Here is a 23,266-nt window from a genome sequence, read left to right on the forward strand (position 1 = left end):
TTTCTACGGCTGTTTCTCAGAGACAGGATTGTGTCGAGGCACAGATCTGAGGAAGGTTCAGAGGTGCACAGTCGCCTCCGTCATTCTTAAATAGAAGAAGTCTGGGACAAAACAAACAGGATTCCCCCTTGAGACTGAGAAGGGCCTTGGTAAGAGAGGTGACCAAGAACCTGATGGTCGCTCTGGCTGAGGGATCATGGAGCTTGTGGGTGTGTTTTATTTCTTATCTTAACATTTTTCTTATATTAAATGTGTCTTCTCTACAGGCTCAGGTATATATACCTGAACACCAACCAGCATGCTGCCTGAGACTCCCCTCCAGCAGTGATGCCAGCCTTCAGGCCTCCTGCTCCTCTCCTCTGTGTGCTGCTGTGTGTGTCGGTGGCTCTGCAGCGCTCTGACCTGCGCCTGGCTTATGTGACCCACAACAGCTTTTTCTACTACTCCTGCAGCCAGGACCCTCAACCCTGCAGCGTCCCATCACTTACAGACTGCAGATGCAAGGACATTCAGCTTTCCACGCTGCACCACCCCCAGTCGCACTCGTCTCCTGTCTTCCGGATGAGACGTTTAACTGTTTGGTTTACGTCGCCACTGAACACGGCACGTCTGCTCAACAACTCTGAGGTGAGGCACCTCACTCTGATCCACTGTGGTCCTGGAGGATCCAGGGGGACGCCTTCTTCTTCGCTGGAGGGACATTTTGCTGTGCAGCACCTGGAGAGGGTGACGGTGATAAGCCTGCCGCAGAAGCCGCTTCACCACTGTCCAGATGCAAACAGAGCCAGGAATACAGACTCAAACGCGGACCCAGATAACAGTGCTCACCTAGACACAAATAGATACAAGGATAGAGACACATATCTGGACCTGATCGTGGACATGAAGAGAGAATCCTTGGGTTTGTCCCCGTCCCAGATACAAGACATCTTCCTGGGCAGGGAGCTGGGAGCAGCGTACCATGAACAGGCCAGACTGGGGATCATCCACAGCTCTGTGCTGGAGTGGGGAGCAGCGGTCAAAGCCTACACAGTCCAGACACACATAGACAGTGATGGTGTTCTTCCCTTTCCTGACCTCCACCTGCCGAAATTACCAGAGACATCTGTCATATATGTCAGCTTTGTGTACTAATACCAAGTAACTTTTTGAAGGGTGCAGGTGGGAACAACAGGAGAAAGAGGAGCCTGGAAACAACCACTGTCTTGCTCTCAACTGAGTGTCAGTTTTGGATTAAATGTAAGATTTCTGTGTTTTTTTTTTTGCAGCCCCACACTTCTGATTTACATTTTTAAATTAATCCCTTTATCCTCTTAAGATGGGAGATAAAGTGTCTGTTAGTTTACAGATTATGTTGCATTTAAAGTTGGGCCAGTAAGTAAGTTTCTTCAGGCTGACATTCATCTCCTCCAGATTTGCTTCCAAGTAAATGTTATTTTTAAAACTTTGTAAGAATAAACACAAAAAAGAATGAAACAATGAAACTGACCCGAAACTCTTTCCAAAACATCAGGGCATAATGTTCAGCAAATGCAAAACTGCAGTTATTTCCTGAAAGTGGTCTCCTGGTAACATTGTCCAACTGACACTGAGAAGGAAATTGAATGAGTTTGGGAGATTTTGCAATTGTTTTTGTGTGCAATAGCTTTAATCATAATTTTCCCAAGTGAAAACTTTGCACAGCTGTTTATCAGCATGTTAGAGCAAAGTATATCAACTAATGAGAGACCCTCTGTGGGACCAGAACAGCCCGCAAACCCCCTCCAGCTCAAGTATCCTTTGTTTCCAAATGATGTTTATACTGAATTGATTATATAATCTCCAACAATTGTTTTCCAGTTGAGCACTTAGTCTTCTCTGTTCCCTTGTTTTTTTCTCTTTCTCACAAAGATAGAAAATGTGAGCTCCCACCATGAGGTGTGTCCTGAAACAGCTCTGATCCAGATGCTGTATTTACACTAAATGTAGCCTAATGCTGATGACTGAGACGTTCCAGGTTGATGTACTGCACCAGTTGTTTCTATGATGCCAGATGTTGTGAATACATGCAGTGTCCCATGTACTTGAATACTCAGAGACCTTTCAAAGTTATCAAGTGAAATGAAAAGAAACTCAAGACTCAAGAAAACTCTGATCCACAGATGTGTTCGGTTTGAAACATGAGAGTAAATGTGTTGTATAATGTTCCTGTTAGATTCAAACATTCAGAGCTGTTCAGTTTGGAATCTAATAGCATGGGTGGTGCCGCACATTTTTCCCTATGAGAGAAAGAAGGATCTACTTATAAGCAAAATGTCATTACCAGAGGGAGGACATCAAGCTAATCTGGATTTCTGTGCAGGATTAATCCCTCCCCGCTTGTTTCTACAGCTGATCCTGACCTCTGACCTCCGACCTCTAGTCTACAAGCAAAAGAAAGCAGAAACACACACAGTTATTTATGGATGGCATCTGTGATACAAGTGGAGCTCCAAGTACATGCGAAACACATGTATACTTACAAAATTGAACCACAAGATGGCGGCAGATACATCTGAGTCAACCAGACTAGACCTGAAGAGTTGAGGAAGGACTGAGCAGAGCATGAGGGGAAAGGTTGTTTTTTTCTGTTATTTTTTTAAGTTAGGTGAACGCTTAAAGAATTCAGTTAACCTTACATTGAACATGTGTCCTGACACGTCAGCACTTTAAAAGCTTGTGAGGAATGTTGTGTTGTAGGACAGAGGTACATTGCCTGATATTTATTTGTTTAAAATAAGTAAAATGAACAATGTCACCGCTTACATTTGTTTATACAACAAAAACATAAATAAATAATTGACTTATCATTCATGTCTTGTGAATTTAATTATGAACATAATTTGTCATATTTTGTGTCTATACTAAATCATAATAAAAGTCTGGCACATGAATATAAATGAAATAAAAGATTGTGGCAAAACTATCCTTTATATTTGGACATATGTGTACATGATGGCCCTGCAGCATTTCTGATATTGAAGACACATAGTCAGCATCTTTTAATGGATTCAATGTGCACAGTATAAAGTGCAAAGGCTTTGCATAAGCAAGCTCTCTGAAATCACCTTTCAAAGGTGTGTTCAGTCTGATGAAAGGGTTCATGTGGGGATTTTATATTTCATATTATTGTTTTTGGGATATTTGTTTTACATCACTGGTCATTAGGAGATACAACTGTATCTGTCAGGTTAAAACCACGTATCTGCGGTTATATTTATAAGTGTCCCGTTTAAAGACGCTGCATGCGCACATAGGCCTTCATGTGCGCGCGCGCACGTTTTGCGCTTGTTGAGTGTGCGCTGACACCTGCCAGAGAGCCGCTTATTTGCATGATAAACGTGCAGCCCATCTCGTTTAGCGCCCTCTGAATGCAAACTGATGCCGCCTGTTGATCCCGCACCTGAGAGGGTCAGCACCCACCCCGACACACACCGGGGGCAATTACCGGAGAAATCACCAGTGCTGCTGGTGGTGGTGAGGCAGCCGGGCTGCTCTCACAGAGCAGGCGGTGGAGGGAGGGAAGATCGGCCGCTCTCCTTATGGAAATCACCCCTGTGTGTTTAAAGGCTGGCGTGAACCGTGACCTGCACTTGGGATAAATCTGAAGACAAACTACCTCCAGTAAAAGCAAATCAATTACGTGTTCAGTCTGATACTCAGGATGCGTAGAGCCCTCTGAATGCACACTGTAAATATTTATGTCAGTCTAAAAAGGTGGACAGGCCGAGACTAAATTGGATTGATTTTAGGATGGTGTGTCCCTCCTCTGCACCCCTCCAAGTGAGTCTTTAACCACGCTGCCGCCGTCTCCTCACCGGCAGTTTAGCAGTAAAACATTTTTATAATCAGACGTTATTGTTCGCCGCCTCCTTGTGGGAGATGCGCCCATGTTCATTTTTTAAAAGGGCAAATCAGCCATAATTCAGTTTATAAACTGCAGCGCGCAGGGGAGAAATGCCTGGATGAATATTCATTAGAGCCCGCCCGAACTGCCACGCTCGGTGATTCATTAGGCATATGTAAATATCACTCACTTTAATTGCCCCTAAACTGACTCAACATAATGTTGTCATTAGCAAATTATTACTTATTTGTGATAGGCTACTAATGGTACGGTATGGCGCACAGTGCTGAAGCTCCACATATATGATTGCAATTACAGCTCTTTTTATTCACAGGGTGACCGCGGAATCTGATGGATCATTCCGTGTGTGTGTGTGTGTGTGTGTGTGTGTGTGTGTGTGTGTGCCTAAGGTGCCAACAATTAATTTCACTGACACATGCATGGGCCATTTGAGTTTATACATACATACAAAGAGAGCTCAGACTTCTTTAGCCTAAATGTTGTCTCTTATAATCATATGATAATTTGAATCAAATTAATTTAAAAATGACAACTACTACAAAGAAAATTCAATTAAAGATTTACTTTATAATACAAACCTATATGCACTTATGCAACAAGAAATACAAACCACCCTGCTGGATGAGAACTATATAAATGGGCAGTTTAAAAATAATTAACTCATGGTTTCAAAGATGGGATGGATGTAAAAAGATGTTTTTTTTTCATCATCTCTAACACTGGTTTCTGTACCTGAATTATTCAGAAACTGATGTTCAGCTGAAGTCCTTTAAAAGTGCAGTTCAATTAAATGGTATGGAATCTGAATTACAGAAACATTTTGATCATGGACTGAAAATTGCTGGTCGTTTTACATTTACAGTTCAGTGTACAGTATATCTTCAATGTTCTATCAAAGTTTGCCAATAATGTTGATTAATATGGTACAAACCCAGAATAAAAAGGAGAATTTTCTTGTTATCTTGCAAATACAGCAGATATTATTGGTCAGAAATAATCATATTTAAATACACTGTGGGCCTATATGTTTATCCAGATGTGAATAGGTTAAAGTTTTGCAAAATTCACGAGATCCATGTTACTCTCAGGAAATATTCCAAAGATTGATTATATTTTCTGGATTTACATCTGTGATATTTATTTATCCAAACACAAAGAAAGTTTAGCTTCACAGCAGCCAAAGCTCCGCATCAGATATCTGACATTTACCTAAATCCTCTGACTCTAAACTCTCCCATGACTCATACTGAAACCAGGGACTGTCTCATTTTTCAAAATAAACTACTGTTTTTTCTTTCTTTCTTTCTTTCTTTTTTTAAAAATCCCTCCCCACTTGTCACAGGCTGCACAACACGACTTGGTTTGGAGTTGTTTTATAGAGGCAGCAGCAGTTTGAAACAACAACCATGACAGAACAGGCCCACAAAACAGAGGGACAGAAAGACGGGGAGGCAGAGACAAATAACAGAGTGTGTGTGTGTGTGTGTGTGTGTGTGTGTGTGTGTGTGTGTGTGTGTGTGTGTGTGTGTGTGTGTGTGTGTGTGTGCGCGCGCATGTGTGTGCGCATGTGTGTGTACATCTGTGAGAGAGTGTGAGGGAGCTAATAAAGTAATGTGATGGATGATCTCCTTTCTCCCAGAGGGACCAGCACCATGTAAATTGGCCCACACAATGCATTATGGATAAGGCAGTTGAGATTATAGCTTGTTAATGTGTCCTCCCTCTCCCCTCTCCCCCCTCCCTCCCCCTCTTCTCCCTCACTCTCTCTCTTTCCTTCTCTCTCTTTCCATCCCTCTGCTTCGGCTCAGGCAGTGACATGGTCACCTCATTGTCGGGGCGCGTGGGTCTTTTAGGTGCAGATGGAGAGGAGCTGTACTGCAGCGATCTGCCAGGCTTAGTGGAGGAAGTGTGTGTGTGTGTGTGTGTGTGTGTGTGTGTGTGTGTGTGTGTGTGTGTGTGTGTGTGTCTGTGTGTGGATGTGTGTGGATATTACTGACATTGTGGGGACAAATATGTGTTAAGATCATCAGGACTCCCCTCCCATATGGGGACAAAAGCTGGTCAGGACATAAATGTAAGTCAGTGTCCACCTAAGTGACCGAAACAGGTTATTTTTGTGTGTGTGTGTGTGTGTGTGTGTTCTTTGTGAGGACCAGTTTAGGGTTAGCTAGGGTTGGGCATTTAGTTGTGATGGTTGAGGTTAGGGTAAGGAGTATCCTCACAAATATACAAACAAGTACAAATATGTGTGTGTATGTGTGTGTTTGTGTTTGTGTGTGTGTGTGTGCGTGTGTGTGTGTGTGTGTGTGCATGCGTGTGTGTGTTTGTGTGTGACAGCAAGCCAGCCTCAGGCAGCCAGCAGGGACAGTCCATCGGCAGGGGCCAGGGCTGTGGACATATGTCTCCTCCCTCCCTCAACCACCCTACACCCCCCCGTCAGTCCTCCTAAGAGGGTGCCAACCCCCCACAACCTCCCTTCCTCTACCCCCCCACCCACCCCTCACTTGTTTGGCCCCCTCCCTCCACCTTGCAAGCCTGTCCAGGGACCTGTCGGGCCATCTGTTGAAGCAGGACTGGAGGAGCTGGTCTCGAGGAAATGCTACTGTAGCATGGCTATGTGGCTTGTCTGGTTGTCGCTAACTAGCAGGGGTATTGTATGTTTGTGTGTGTGTGTGTGTGTGTCTGTGTGTGTGTGTGTGTGTGTGAGAGAGAGAGCTAGAGAGTCTTAGTGGAGATGGAGCATGTGTTGGTTGCAGGGTGTGTGTCAGGGTGTCCCCGGGTAGAAGGTCCCTCACAACTAAAACTAGAACGGCACTCAGTAGAGCGCCAAAACCAAACCACAAGATCTGGTTTATTATCTGGATCTGCAACAATTTGTACAAACTCATCAATCTCAACAACATAAATATGTCTGATGTTTCACATCAAGATCCATACATTATTTCCTGCATCAGAAATTGAGAAAAATGTTGAAAAATCTCACAATATTAAGGAACGTCGCAGATTCCCCTTTAACCGGATCCAAACCACCATTTAATGGGTTCTTCCCTGGCCCATGGCCCGTCCTTCCACCAAGTTTGGAGCACATTGGTACTTTTTTAGCGTAATCCTGCTGATAAACAAATAAACAAACCAACCAACAAACAGACATGCTTCAAACATTTCTACATGCTCCTTGATGTGAAGAAAAAGGCAGAACTACATTACGAGGGCAGTGCAGCGTTGTGTACCGCTGTATCTACTGTGCTTCTCACTTGCAGTCCGAGGGCACAGTTTTTACGAATCTGAGAGCACACCTTATAAACCGTGTGCACAGATTTCTAAACCCAGAACCAACACATTTACACAAGGTTTTTGTTCGGCAGCCAGCTCTGAAATGAAGCATCCTATTCACAAGCTTCAATTCAAAACTTCCATGGTTTACAGCAATCGACTTAAAACTTGTGGCATGCGCTTTGGAAAATGGTCAACAGGGATGTAAAACATATGCAATCTGCACTCCACTAGCTAACAACATTCAAAAGCAGCTGTATGGTCCTTTAAGCAGTCTAATAAACAAGAGTCCAGGAGCCGGCAGGAAAATGGCTGAACGATCCCACTGAGAGCTCAACACCTGCACACACTCAGCTCACCAAAACAGCTGCTGTGATGCACTGATGGAAACATATTTCCCTCATGTTTGGAGATCTGCTCACGAAATCAGATCTTTGTTTACGCTGTGTGACTTCAGTTATCTTCAGGGAACGCAAACCTGCTGTTGGAATCTTCTCGTATGGGGATATTTAATTGTAGCTGTGGCATTTAACAGACTTTGTCCATTTCCAGGCATTTGTCTTTTTTTTAATTCAGTTCAAGGACTTTGTTTTCAAAAGTGCACAAAAATACAGAAAAGTCACCATCATTTCTGTTTCTTCACATGGTCAAATGTGCTGTTCCTTAGATAAATTTGTCAGCAAATCACAACTACAGGTGAAACAGGCATGCTGATTGGCTGATTGCATGAACCTGACAAAAGCCAGGGAACAAATTAATCCGGGAATAATTTTCCATCTGTGAAATGTCAGAAAATCATGAAAAATTTGCATCATATGTTCTCAGAGGTCATGGCGATGTCTTCGATTTACAAGGATGTAAAACAGAGAAAAGCAGCAAATCTGCACGTTTTAGCAGCTGAAAGCAGAAACTGTTTGACATTTTTGCTTGATCATTTACTTAACAATTAATTGGCTACCAGAATTTTTGGTGATTCATTTTCTGTCAGTTGAATAATCAATGAATCAGCTAATCGTTTCAACATCAGACAAGTATTTTGAGTGTCCTTGGTGACAGCAGAATAGATTCTCCTTGAAAACCATCTCGGTGCATCTTATTTTTAGCAAGTGTGTGTGTGTGGTGTGTGTGTGTGTGTGGTGTGTGGTGTGTGTGTGTGTGTGTGTGTGTGTGTGTGTGTGTGTGTGTGTGCGTGCGCTGGCTGGACCCTCCGCGGCAGTGTGTGTGGGTGGTTGCCTCCACCCATTACAACGGGTCATCTCTCTCTCATGGAGAGTTTTCATGGCTGTGGAGCGGATTAGGAGCAGGGAGACGGACCGAGAGAGAGGAGGAGAGAGGGGAGGAGAGATTACTGGGCAGGCTGGAAGGAGGAAGGAGAGAATCACAAAAAGAGAGCATTAGCATCTACACTTCAGCATTTGTTTGTGGTATGTAGCTGACACTCATCCGGAGTGCCCGGGCGTACAGTGACTACAAATGAAGGAACAAGTGAACGCTGGCATCTCATCACAAGTGGCCTTTTAACAAAGAGGAGAGGAGAGGTCTGAAGAAAAGAGAGAGGATAATGTTGGGTTAAAGGGAGACTATCCCAACACAGTTATAATTACATATTTACACAATGCCACAACACTTTGAAAGAGAGAGAAAATAGGGTTGATGTTCACTCTTATCGAACTGTCAGGTTAATTCTGTGCAGACAGAGGTGTGTGAGCAGAAGCTGGGCTGACACTGTGCATGATGTTCTTTTGTGTTTCAGTTATTGACCATTTTTCATGCTTTGATTCAAGGTCCAAAGCCAAAGAAAACAGAGATCTATTGGCCACCCTCTCTCAGGTTGAAGTGGACAGATATTTTGCAGGATTTTATTTTATGACCAAAACTACATTTATTGTCGTGAAATAAAACTCAACTATTCATCAGCATCCGCTTGACTCTATTTATATTGCTTACTTTTTTTGTCATATTTTCTATTTTGAAATGCTCACTAATTCACTGAACCAAACACTCTCTAAAATACATATGGAGTTTTTGCGAGTTTGATTCCAAAGAGACTAGAGGATACAACTCGTGCTGTGACAGTTAGCCGTAACATTTTTATGTTACATAAAGTCAAAAAGCTTTACAAGTCAACAATGCATAAAACTAAAAGTAATTGTTAATGTAAACTAAACATGCATGGTAAGTGATCCCCTGTGAATTCGGTTGGAGATACCGCAAAATTACATTTAGAGATACAGGCACAGAATAAGTCATACTGGTAAGGAGCTTTTATTAAAAGCTGCCGATGTCCTGACATGTAGAGGAGAGAGACGTGTCACGACCTGTATGAGGTTAATCCATCATTAATATGCTACTTCTGAATCTGAATTTTCATCACCACCGATCAAACATCAGACTTTTCTGTTTACATTTCTAACACAACTCTGTGATTGACAAATAACAAATATTCATTGTATTTCCTCTCTGAACAAACATGGCGATCGCTGCGTGCATGCACACAGCAGCAGCAGAGAAGCAAAGAGTGCATCCACTAAGAAGGGTTTTCATGTTTTAATCTAATGTGATACTGATCTTACTGATGCTGGTATTGACAATCAAAACAAGCTTTTGTTTATTTTACTATACCCAAACCTAATCAGGAAGTTTCTTATGTTCTTTAATGCTGTAATTATCTGTTTGTTATCGCTAAGTGATTATATGATTCAGTGTAACCTTTTAGCCTCTGCATGCTCTCATTTTCTCACTTTTAAGTTATTGCTGGTCACCCTGTATTATCAGTGTTTGCTAAACCACTGGCAGGTGTACTGGACAAAGCTAGGCTATTTATAGAGCTGATTCTGGGGCTAACATCCCATCATAAAACACCAAAAAGTAAATGTAGCATTTTTATGTTTAAGACATAAGTAACAAGTCACATGCTAGCTATTAGAACCATCTTCTTATTATGTTATAGTATTTATATGTTATATTGTACCGGTCTGTTGCTGCTGTAGTGACCCATACTCATTTCTCAGTATGTTGTAATAGTGATATAAAGCCAACATTCAGAGGTGTATTCTTGTAAAGTTTCCGTCAGTGTGTTAGACACATGAATAAACAACACGCCACATCACAAAGCCACTGTAAAAAAAAAAAAAAAAGTAACAAAACCGACTACCTTGTGTACCCAGTGTCGTCATGTTCCATCTCATATTTATAATGCATTGCTGCTTCAGCAGTCAGAGGCGGTTTAACAGGAATATATGACTTTCTTTATGGAACGTTTACTTTACGTCTTAGTGGGTTTCTGAATGGAGCCTGAAAGTGATTAAGACTTAAAGTGAACTGAACATTAAACCAGACAAAGTTTCTCATTTACAATTAGAGTTTGAACTATTGTCTTAACTGCTGTCTCTCTCATTCACACACACACACACACACACACACACACACACCCACACACACACACACACACACACACACACACACACACACACAAGGAGCACCAGCCGCCAGTTGGTCTTAAAGAGGCAAATTCCTCTGCAGCATTTTCTCAACATCGTAAAGCGTCTGCTGTTAAAGCGATGTTTTTTCAATCCGTCTGCTCTCCCTGACATTTCCAGAGAGCGTTGGTGTTCGGTTGATTTGGGGGAAATTTGCACACCATATGCTGCTGTGTCAAACACCTACATTTAAGCGGGCTATGGCTCTGCATTCCCTAATAGCAGCATCATTGGCGCTTGTTTATCTAATGCGCCTGTTAATGTTATTTATTGGGAGTCTGCCCGCTATCCAGTTCCTCCATGCATGCTAAGGAGACAGACATAAGATATGCAAATGCTAACGTCGGCCCAACTTCACGGCAGTAAAACAAAGCATTTGCATTTGATGTAGCACATAATAAACTGGTTATTAGCATTTTAAATGCGTCAAACAAACTTGAAAAATGTGGCCTGTGCTGGTGTGGTTTTTTATATTGCTGCATGCAGTCAAAACACACGTACACATGCCACACGTGCCTTCACACACGTACAGAAAAGTGTGCATGAGCAGACACATAAATATAAACCTGTTGTACACAGGAGCAAACTGATGTCAGAAGGCAAAGAGTCAAAGGACGGATGATGTGTTTGATGAAGTTGTTTCTTCACTCTCTCTCTCTCTCTCTTGTGCCATAAACTTTCTCTCAGAGCATTAGAATATGCAGACGATTCATTTCAGCGGCAATTCATCCATCCAGCCCCGCAAAAGAAGGTCTGGTTTCAGCTTTGAGAAGCGTTGACGATGAAGAATCTGAGCTAACAGTAACTACTGCCGTCTCTATACCGCGGGGCCTGCTAATGATTCACTAATGGGCAGGGAAACAGAAGAGTATTGACCTTTGAAACACAAGGTCAGCCGCTCAAAAAGTCATTTGTTTGAATGATACTATGAAAAAGCAAGTTAAAGTTAATATATATAAACATTTGATTTAATACACAAATAGGCACTCGTGTGCAAGAACAGCTGGCACACTGACATGAACTCTGAACAAATGACGGCAACAATACTGAACATTTGTCTAACGAAACTAACACAGCTGAGCAGCAGTTACCCACTGTTATCTACTGTATATGATGTCTCTCGCCGCTGCTGGGACGATGTGGCCCTGATCTAAACGCAGGCAAGAATATGAAAGATGCAGCCACTTGTGTATATGACCACATTGTAAAGAGGCGAGTATGTAGGTGCAAAACAATTGAACACAACCACGACAGAGTCAAGCGTGAACATTACAAGTTTCACAAGGATAGTAAATATTGCAGGGCTTTCTGAGTTGCATCAAAGGATGTCTGCACTTCACTGCAGCTTAAAGACTTTGCATTTATCAGTTGTGCTTTAACAGATAATAAGCAAAGTTTGTGTATATCTCTATGTACGGACACAATTAGGTTCTATGGTAATTGTGATTATTGCTTGAGCCATTCATTAACTTTAACACCATCTGTAGCTGCCCCCGACCTAATTTCAGCCCCATTAGCAGCATTGTCCTCATTATCAATGGTAAATATACTGTAAGACAATATTTAATGTTACAGCACTGCTTGAGCTACATTTAATACAACTTATTGGTCCCAATAACTGAGGATGGAAGTTGAAGTTGCAGTGTGCAAGATTCTCATGTAAAGATATAAAGATGGTATATCATTTGATTTTGAAAAGCTGAAAGATGTTGAAAATAAGAAAGTAACAGACCAAGTGTGTTTTCATCACCTGTTTTAGGCACATTTTTAATTTGCGCATAAAAAAATATCAGCGAAGACGCAGGAAATTTTGGGGAAAAAAGGGAAACTATCTTTACGTCCTCTGCGTTCCACTCCACAGCGCAAACACCATTATCAAGTTTGCAGACGACACTATTCTATTCAAGATGTGCTTTGTGTTTGGAGTGATGGGGAGACTTCCTCAAATTAATACATGAAACAAAGATAACATGTTTCAATGATGATAATGTCATTTCATGATAATATATTTCTATTAGGATTTCCACGTTTTTTTTCCGACATTTGACTGGAGCCCTTTTCATTACGTCATCTCTTTGTGCCTTCTTCTTCTATGGTGTTTAACGTCAGCTGACTAGAGAGTCAGTGCCACCAGCTGTTTATCTTTAGGTGCCAACTGCTTATATTTGCATAACATTAGTGGATGAAAATGCTCATTAATTTGCATTTTCTCTTGCTGACTTGTAATAGATTTGGTTAAAATTTTTGCTATATTTGAATGGAAATGTACTTAATGGCTTCTCTTCTCTTCTCTTCTCTTCTCTTCTCTTCTCTTCTCTTCTCTTCTCTTCTCTTCTCTTCTCTTCTCCCGCCACTTTCAATTTTTTCTTTTTTGTCTGACAAGCAATGCCCCTTGTGTCTGGAATTTGTTGTTGATTAAAAACAATCCAGAGCTTCAACTAAAATAAGCAAGAAGCATGAATGGCTCATGTTTTATTGCCCCCGTTAAGCAGAAAATCTCAGACTGAGTGAGAAAGAGAGAGCACAGAGCGCAGGAGGAGAGCTGTCTGAATTGGTTTTTCATTAGCAGTTAATGATGTGATAATCTCTCTAACAGTAACCAGGCCTTACACCCTGCAGCCTCACATGCTCCTCTAATGGAGTGTGTGTGTGTGTGTGTGAGTGTTTTCATGTGTGTGTCTACAGTCCCACACACACGTTTGTATGAGAGTACTGTATTTGTGAACATGCATGGTTATAGCCCAGTGTGTGTGATGATCTTGTCACATTAAGATAAAGATGGATAAACACTAGTCAGTGACACACACACACACACACACGCACACACACACATGCATGTGCCAGACCCGATTCGAACTTTCCTCTCTACATGTAACCCCACTCACACACCATCACCCCATCACACCGGCTTAAATCCTACATGTTAATCTCTCTCCTTCTCTCTCGCTTTCTCTCAAACACACACAAACATACTCGCTTTCATTCTCCGCTTGCAGAGACCCCTGCTTCATTTTCTGGTCATGTGCACCCATTGCGAGGGGGCGAAGCGGACACAAAGTGACACAGGGAGCAGAATGGGGAGGAGAGGAGGCGAGGCTGGAGCTGCAGCCTGAAAGGAGGCGATGGGAGGTGTCCGATTGTCCCGCACTGAAAGGGACAGTTAAAAGGAGAACCTTGTTGCAAAAGCTGGTGGGCCGGGCTCGAGGCTGGTTAAGTGCTGGTGGGGTGTGTAACTGTGTGTATGTGTGTGTGTGTCTGTGTGAGTCTAATGAGGAGGAGGAGGAGGAGGAGGACGAGGATGACTGATGACCGAGGTGAGGATGATACTGGAGGTGATGATTATAAAGGTTAGAGGAATATTTTCACATTGTGGGAAATATGCGTACGCTTTGAGAAGGTTGGTACCACTCTCACATCTGTCTGTAAAACATAAAACTACAGCCAGCAGTTAGCTTAGCTCAGTTTAGCATAAAGACTCAAACCAGTGGAGAATCCAGTTTTGCACCATAAGTTTTCAACTTATAGTCCTTCTCTAATTCAATAGCTACCAACTAGCTAGTTTAAAAAAGTGATTTAGTGACTCTGGTTGCACCATTAATAACTTAAAACTTAAATATGTCTTAGCTAGTTAGAACTTTAGTAGGCTAATGTGTACATCAGTTACTAGGAAGCGTCTGTAGCGCTGTCCAACCAAAAGAAATACAACAACATAAACTTGAACTCACGGAGGCATTACAAGCTACGCACGACTTCCAAAAATCTAAGTCCGGCTCAAAATAAAATATGTCTTTTGTAAGTGTGTATGTTATTGTTTCATTTTTGCCTGAATACATGGAGAAATACACGTCACACAGTCAGTATTATTCATACATTTAGTCAAATGTTAGAGATAAGAGAAGATAGTCCTCTATAAGCAAATTTGTTATTTGTAAATTTGGCATGTTGTGTTATTTTTGTGAGCTATTACTTAGAGCCTTCAAGATTGATATCATTATCAATCAGCATTATTGATCAATTTTCAGGTAGATATTAACACTATGAGTCATCATTGCTAACGTTAGCTTTGTCATTTGGTTCAGCTAGCTACACCACAGTTACACCTGGCAGTTTACAGTGGGTGTAAATCTTTAGTAACAACCAATCTGTACATTAAGACTAGTTTGGGTGGTTAAGCCTGTTTTGGTTTAGCGATACACAAATCCAGATTTAGAAAACACTTGGGTGGGTTAGAACAAGGCTAATTTTGAACTTACAAATGGTGTCATGGTGTTGTCCAGTTATGAGCTGCTCAGGTGAACTCTGGATTGCAAAAGACTGAAAAAGAAAAAGAAAAAGCGAAAAACAGCAGTTACTTTAATATTAAAGTGAACCTGATTTTTCAAAAAGACTAAAAACATGAGATGACAGGTGTTTGTCCTGCAGTTCAGCCACCAGACAACCCTGCAGCAGCTAATGCTAATGTTAGCAGGCGGCCTAAAGAGAGCGGCATTAGCCAAAAAGACGGCAAGCAGATCTCCTTATAATAAAATGCCAGTTGTGAAGTGGCACTACCAGGACCAGACATCAACTCAGAAACAACGGAGACAAGTCGGCTCATCCACAGCAGGGTCCCTCACTGGTCATGGACAACTTCAGCTGCTCCACCAACAAACAGGAGAGACCGCTGCTGAAGACGCTGTGAGCACAAGACAGTGGTGGATCAATGGATATGACTTTTTGTGCTTAGTGTGTCCACCTCAGAGTTCGAGTGACTTTGGGAGTTTTTATTTGATTCAAGAAGTTAATTAGGAATTTTGCTGCCAAGAAAAGCAGACACTTCTAATGGTGAGGCAATGATTAATTTTAATGGCTTTGTTGTGCTGAAGTGATGTAGTGTGGCATGTCAGACTGCTGGAGAGAGATGTTTGTGTTATTTGATAGATGTAATGAAGTAAGAAATAAAGTGAATGCATGCGCAGTATTTTTGTTGTTCTCTGCACTATCACCCACAAAGTGCTGAACTTTTGCTTGAAACTCCAAGGATTCACTTTATGAAGTAAGTGAGAATAATTTTATTTTAATTTTACTTAAAGGTTTGAGATCTGACTCTGGAGATCTGAATCTGAATCTGGATCTAATAGCTCTTTCATCCATATAGGCGGCAAAGCAATGATTCCAATTAAATAGTGACTTTTCTCACACCAGTAAATATTTCTCTTTGCAGAGAGACAATCAAGAAATACACACCTTGAGCAGCTGTGCATCAGGATGAAAAATGCACGACAGAAAACATTATTGCTTCTGTTTGATAAAACTCATCATCAACATGCTTCACAAAGCTTTGAGATGCCAAATTTGTATCAGAGCGTGTTCAGACAGAGAGAAATAAGAACATGAAGGTATGTTTCTTCATTACTGAAATGTTAATTTGACTTGTTTTTGCCTAATTAACGCCAATGTCTTCCAAGAACAAAACAGCCCCACAAATATTAATTAGGACCTCAATATTCATGTTGGCGGAGATGGCTGTGAGGTCTGTAATTAACGAGCTTTTAATCGTTTGATCGTCTCCTTAATTAAAGGCTTGCTATAATTTGAAGGTTTGTTTACTTTTCTCAAAACAAAAATGAGAAAGACAGAAATCTTATTGATATTCTCTTTTACCCAGAATTTACCCAAAGTAAACTAAGAGGGAAAAACTGGGCTTTTAAAAAGTTACCGAAACATTTCTGAGAGGTGCAGTCATCATTTACTTTTCAAATGTTACACTTTAATCTTAAAAATAAATCTCAGAACTACTTTTGATAGAGGCTGGAGGGTTTCGCTCGGCTTCACTCTAAGATCTCAATACTTGTGTTGCTGTCTTCCATCTGCCGTTCGAATGCTTCAACCTCTGTGAAATCTCTTTTTGTGAAACTTCAAACTGCAGTTTGATGGAGTCTTTGATGGGCAAAATGAAAGGAGTACGGATCAACAATTACACATGCATTTGGTCTAATACACCTACTCATGAACTCTGTAAAATGCTGTGGTGTTTATTCCTACAGTTAAAGCTTAAAAAATAAAAAAAAACACCCTGATATTAATATTTCATGTAGTCCCAGAAACAACAGAGCTCATATATTTCTACAGGACAGTCTGGTGAGTCGAGTGAATATAATTTAAGTCTGTAAAAGTTTTAATAATATTTTGATTTTAACATATTGCACATGTAGACATGCATTCACCTCAACAAACCCAACGTGCATAACTTCCAAATCATTCAAAAGTGAGAATTTCTAAAAAAGAAAATCTGTGTAAGGCCTCCAAAAAAACAAAAAAAAACAACAAAGCTTTTGTACCTTAATATTCTTCAAGAAATAGAAGTTGCACAAGTCCAGCGACAGTGACCAATGACTTCTGCAAAGCAACAACACAGGTAAACAAACTTCTTTGCCAAATACAACAGCCTTCCTCCAGAATCACTGCAGCTTCAAACTTCACCATAAACAGTTTATTATTGTTCCTTTGCTGCAGTTCACACAAATATCTGGATGTGATTAAGTCTGACCACCATGAAACATGTTAATGTTAATTGCTTGTAATGTAGCCTAATAACCCAAATTTTATGCATCTTATTTTCTGAAAGATGACTCTGCCGAATGTAGAAACAGCAAGTCGTAAAAACAATCTTAATGTTGACTGGGGTGATGAAAGAACAGCTCCAGTGGCATTTTTAAGATTGTACCAGAATCGTCATTGTTTTTATCCACTGACAGAAGCTTGTTATCCTGGAGAACTTCTCATTATGCCAGATTTTTAAGTGTTTCACTGAATCCTCCCAGCACCTAAAACTGCAGGGAATGACACAAAGATGCCTGATTTATAGTCATTCAGACTTGCTTTTATTACAACGTGACTCCTCAAGGACGTATACCAACAAAGTTACAGAAAACACTAAAAAAACAGAAATAAAATCAGCGGACAGCAGCACTTATTCCCTGATTGTAGGCACATAATAAATCCTGTAGTGCCGTTCATAATCTATACTTCCCATCACCACAAACTGGACAAACTCAGACATAATGATTCTCATCATCTCGATCTCTTATTAAACATGAAGCACAAGGGCTTGTGAGATAAATATGTTTCATTTGAAACTGGCAGACTACGACTATCACATCTAAACCACAACTAAATTTAGACTAGTTAGTTCTGTGCACAGGCCTGAGCGAGACAAAAAAAAAAATCTAAATTTAGCCCCTACTTGCAATAACACATCATTTTCATGTGAATTACTTCTTCTGTGAAGATGATTCAAATAAAACAAATAATTCATCAGCAAAAAACTGCATGGGTCACAAGTCTTTGTTTAAAGGGTCACACCATATTGAGACTTTACTAATATATCTATGTTAAAAGATAACACGCTAACTGCCGCCTGCTACACCAACTATCACTTGCAAAAAACACAGGATACACACATGCACCAAAAACCTTTGTTTGTTTAACAGTGTTATAGATTTTGGACTTTGGAAAGGTTCTAAGTTACTAATGTGCAAGACTGTTTTAGACAGAGCTGTAAACAGGAGTTGGGAGTGTGATTGTTAACATAATCAATATTACACTAAATAACTTAAACAGTTCTTTAATGGCTCCTTGTTGCCATAAATAATCTAAAACATCAACAGAAACTAACCTCATTTGATTTTACACACCAATCATTTCCAAACTATGCCTGAATGCAACAGATAATGTTAAAGTTTTTTTTTTTTTTTACACTTTAACGGCTTCAGCTGTGACCTTGACCTTGTGTCTCCCTCTGAGTGTGTATTGTCTCCTGTGAAGCACCGGGCTCCTTTCAGCTCAGAGATGTTCAGCTGACACTGTTTGTGTCAGTGACAGTGAGACAGCCGCTGCCGACTACTGTCCTCACATGCTGCTGGAGGGACGCCTCCATTCACTGTTTACTGCCCCCAGCTCATTAGAGGGGGTCTAGTGACCCGGCCCACCCAGGAGAGAGAGACTGACAGGGGACTGGTTGGAAGTATTTAAACCTTAAATGTCTTTTAAGTCCTGCTACATATGCGACACAGACTGAGCTAAAACTTAAACTAAGATCGCTTGTAAACTTTATAAAGCATAGTATGAACAATTATAACTGCTCATTTAGTCTTCATATTTGAGTGAAAAATGGTAGCAGGTTTTGGTTTTTAAGTGCTTCTTTTTGTCTCAGCCGGCTGGAGGGTTTGGTTGTGTCTGCGTTTGACTGGCAGCGTGAGCAACAGCAGGGGAACAAGAGAAAAAGAAATCAGCACCTGAACAAACCAGAGTAACATGTGCATGTAGATTACCTGCTGTTTAATGTGCTGCAGCCGTCCAGCTAGTTACCTATCCAGCCTATAAACTGATGATAGCGGTGCACTTTTCCCTGCTGAATGATCGTTCCATCAGTCACGGAACAACATTATTGTTCATATGGACTCACCTCTCTATCTGTCTATCTGGTGGATGTAACTCCAACATTCACTCTCTTATAGTTCTGTTTCTGGTCTCTGTGAACTCCTGTGGGAAATATCTGGCTCTTTAGCTTCTAAATGCTCCACTATGTTCACCAGCTGCTGAGTCTGTCTGCTGCCTGGTGCTGAGCAGGTAGTGTGCTGTTGGTTTTTAGAGCTTTCTCTCTGAAAACAGCTGCCTGCTGCGGCCGAAAACAAAGCTATGACAGAAGTGAGAGTGAACCAAAGCAGTAAAGTCGCTGGCGGACAGATAAACAACGAACCGAAACTCGCTATAAACCTCTGTAAAACCAAGGAGAATTATAGGACAGGTTGATACTAATATATAGTCTTACATAACAGATGAAAAGCTGAGGGGGTCCAGGTGATAATTCTCTGTATGTTCATGTTAAATTCACATTGTCTTGTTACAATGACAGTACACATAAAAAAAATGTGTTAAACTGTTCATTTATTGTATCAGTGAAACAAAAAGAGGACAAAAGAGAAAGTACATGCTTACATACCTGCTTTCTGATCTTTTTTCTACCTAATGTTTAAAGGTCTTATTGTAGAAAGTGAGATTTGTGCTACACAAATACTGTGAAAGTATCAAAACACTCAGTCCACAGAGAAGTGCGCACAATCCATATTCAGAAAGCCGTCATACTTTGTAACTTTGTGATGTCACAACTGTGCACTCACCGCCCTCAGCCACGTCCCCAGCGCAGTCCGCCTGTACCCACTGTCCAACCTTTTATTGTTGTTGTTTGTTGTCGTTTGGTTGACAGCGAAACACCGAGGAGTCGTTCTGTCACTGAGCTAAAAAGATACAAGACAGAGAAATGTTGAGGGAACGCTGCACAATCGTTGGATGTCAGGAAGCCAATATATCACTGTGCAGCCTTCCCAAGAAGAGCAATATCAGAGACCAGTGGCTAAAGGTTGTTTATTGTGAAATACCAACCAGAGCATTTTAGTGTGACTTTGACCGTCTGTTTGGCTCATTTCAGCACTCAGCATTACCATTTGCATTTACCGGTGAGTTTTACCAAGCTACAGTAGCAGACCACAGTCTGTTACCCAGCCGAGCGTCACTCAGAAAATAGTCAGCCAATCAGAGGAGTGGCTCAGACATAAAATGCCCCGTTCCTGCCTGAGCTCCAGAGAGATGTAACACTACACTGCGATGGTTTTTGGTACTTAAAACCACAAATATATCATCTTGTGGAGATCAAAACTTCAAATAAAACACTGGAAAAGTGTAAAGTATGTAAGCTCAGTGTAACCTCACCCAGTACCAGAGGGTTGTTTTCACCAATGTTAGTGTATTTTTTTATATATTGCTTCTGGATTATTTACAAAAACTAAAAATATGACACAAGCTCAAGTTTCACCTTAAAACTGTCTTGAATTTCTTCTTGTGCAAAACAATGTTCACTGGATCAGCTGTGACCCAGTGATTTTTAGTTTGTAACTGCCCTTTTGCTGCCCACAAAACTGATGTGATAGGGGATAGAGAGCTTATGAAAGAGAGGAAAGATAAAAAGAGAGATGGCTGCGAGAGAAGAAGCAAGGAGGAAGCAGGAAGGGGTAGTGACAGAGAGTGCGAGAGGAGAAGGAGAGAGGGGAAGAGATAAAAAGATACGAACAGAGGAATGAAAGGAAAGCGAAGAGCTTACGCAGTGAAAAGAGCACATTAGGGGCGACCTGCTGCGACAGTAGTGTGGGGAACGGTGAATAACTGCCTCCATTTAGACCAGTGTCCTGGTGGTGTGGAGCTAGGGGCCTCAGATGGACACACACAAACACGGACTGAAAAACACCAAAATACATAAATAAAGCAAAAGAAACCCATTCAAAAGCATGTGTTCCTGCACAAATTGATGCCTGACACACACACACACACACACACACACATACACACACACACACACACATCCACTGAGCTCTCCTCTGTCCCTCTCATTCACACATTTCTCCACATTGGCCGGATTAGGAACACTTTCTCTTGGGTGTGCGAGGCTGCCCCACACACAAAGAAACACTTGGGGACAGGATTAGTAGGCTTACAGCGGATTCACATATGTCCAGTTCAAGCAATTGGTATTCAAAGCTTTACACTTTCAAATGCCACCAAGAGAGAGCAAAGCCGACCAGCGCTTTTCTTTGCATTGGCAGCACCTTTATGAGAAGGGCTCTTTTGCTGGGCCAACAATGAGGCCGTGAATACACATTTTTACTGTTCTACCAGGGGGATCTCATTGGAGAAGGATAGAGCACCGAGTAGAGTTTGAGACAGACTTTATTATCCGGGTTTGAAGTGCTGGCTGGGTGGGTGGGTGGGTGTACAGACGGACGGATGGATGGATAGACAGACAGATGGATGGATGGAGGGATGCTGAGGTGGTGGTCAGAGGAAGAGTGCTTCAGTTACTTCCACGTGTTATTGTTGTGTGGCCTGTTCCTCCACTCCACCTCCACAAAACAGATTTGGAGTAGACTCTTCAGAGTGGAGAGAGAGCTCTCAGCAGCTCAATATAGACAATACTGACTCAATTTAGTGTATTCTCCCAATATTTGACACAGCACAACTATTACACATCTGTCTGTCTGCTTAATTCATCAATAAAATATGTTTTATGATGGATAAATGTTTTTATAATTGTGCTAATTTTCATAAATTGGTTTATTTTATCATTTTGAAATTACAGCATATATGCCAGATTTTAATTTTTAATGTTCATAATTATTTTTAAATGCAATTTGGCATTTGTAACTCTCCTTATTCTGCATTTTTAAGATGTTTCTATGTGTGTAAATGAATCATTTGTGTGTATTTGTGTTTTCCCCTTCAGAGAAAAATGAAGTATATTGAATTAAATTGCATTCATGAAATGCTATAATAATGGTAAGCAGTTTTTTTTTTTTTTTTTTTTTTTTTTAAATGATCATTTTTAGATTAAGTGCTGAGTATTATCAGTGAAAATAGTTTGTTCCTATTTAGGCTATAAGAAAAGAGAATAATAATAATAATAATAATAATAATAATAATAATAATAATAATAATGGGATTAAATGAACAAAGATCCTTTCAGTAACACATGGAAGCGATGAGAAGTTTTATGGGGGTCCAGACACGAGGTATCTGGGTAAACTCTGACGCCCACATGCTGCCATATGGCCGGCAGAGTGCCGAGTGTCGGAGCGGGCATGTTACCTCTGTCCCAGCGGAGGCCCTGCTCCCCTGCTGCAGCAGGAGCCGCTGAATGGGAAAGCAATTTCCCTTCCCATTCCTCCTCATTCCCTCGGGCAACCACCGGCCGAACCGCGGAGACTTTTTGGTTTCAATTCTGAACCGTCCGGTAAACACCACTCATCCACCACAGTGTGAGAGAAGCTGTTGAAGTTACACAGCGTGGTCTCTCCTCCTCCTGGTGCATTTAATCAGCATTTTTTTTTTATACCTGTGGGATGAAAAGGTGTTAAAATATATCTTTTTCGCGATGATATAGTTGTCGATTTCGTGCGTAAAAATGTACAGAAATTCTCAGCAGACAAGGCAAACCACAACGAAGCGAGTTCTTCAGTAGCTTCTGAAAAATGATGTCGGAGACTCTCAAAACAACTTTTATATAAATCTCATCAGAGAAACAAGATTTTTTAAAAATGATGAAGAGAAGAGAAGAGAAGAGAAGAGAAGAGAAGAGAAGAGAAGAGAAGAGAAGAGAAGAGAAGAAGCTGTGCCCCCCAACAGTGTCCTGACAATGGCAGTGAATGGTTGCGCACCGCGGTCACTGGGACAGTCAAAGCACACCGCCCCCTTTCTAACGGGCACGTCATCCTCCTAACTAGGCGTTATGAATAGGAAAGCCGCTTTTGTCTGCCCGCATGTATAAATACCCACAATCAGTGTCCTCCTCACCGCAGAGACACACGGAGAGAGAAAGGCGGCAGACACAGAGGAGAAGTGGTCACCGATGTGATAAGAGTGTGAGACAGACGGGATACAGACAAAATCAGGTGACCAGAGAGGCTCCAGAAAGTGAGAAGGGACAGAGTAAAAAGGGAGAGAGGAGAGAGAGAGGAGAGAGTGAAAGTGAGAGAGAGAGAGAGAGGGAGGAAGCCAGCAGCGACCTCCTACCCAGCAACCTCGGAAGCGAACCCATAAA

General features: G+C 41.3%; 1 protein-coding gene across 1 annotated transcript; it reads left to right on the forward strand.

Moving 5' to 3' along the window:
* Positions 1 to 205: 205 nt before the first annotated feature.
* LOC111235266 lies at positions 206 to 2,899 on the forward strand. Its single transcript, XM_022763667.1, has 2 exons — positions 206 to 1,239; positions 2,371 to 2,899. Exon 1 carries the CDS (start codon positions 328 to 330, stop codon positions 1,132 to 1,134), a length of 807 nt encoding a protein of 268 aa, XP_022619388.1. The 5' UTR covers positions 206 to 327; the 3' UTR covers positions 1,135 to 1,239; positions 2,371 to 2,899.
* Positions 2,900 to 23,266: the final 20,367 nt, after the last annotated feature.

This window comes from Seriola dumerili, unplaced genomic scaffold (assembly GCF_002260705.1).
Source record: "Seriola dumerili isolate Sdu_G_001 unplaced genomic scaffold, Sdu_1.0 BDQW01000478.1, whole genome shotgun sequence".
NCBI lineage: Eukaryota > Metazoa > Chordata > Actinopteri > Carangiformes > Carangidae > Seriola > Seriola dumerili.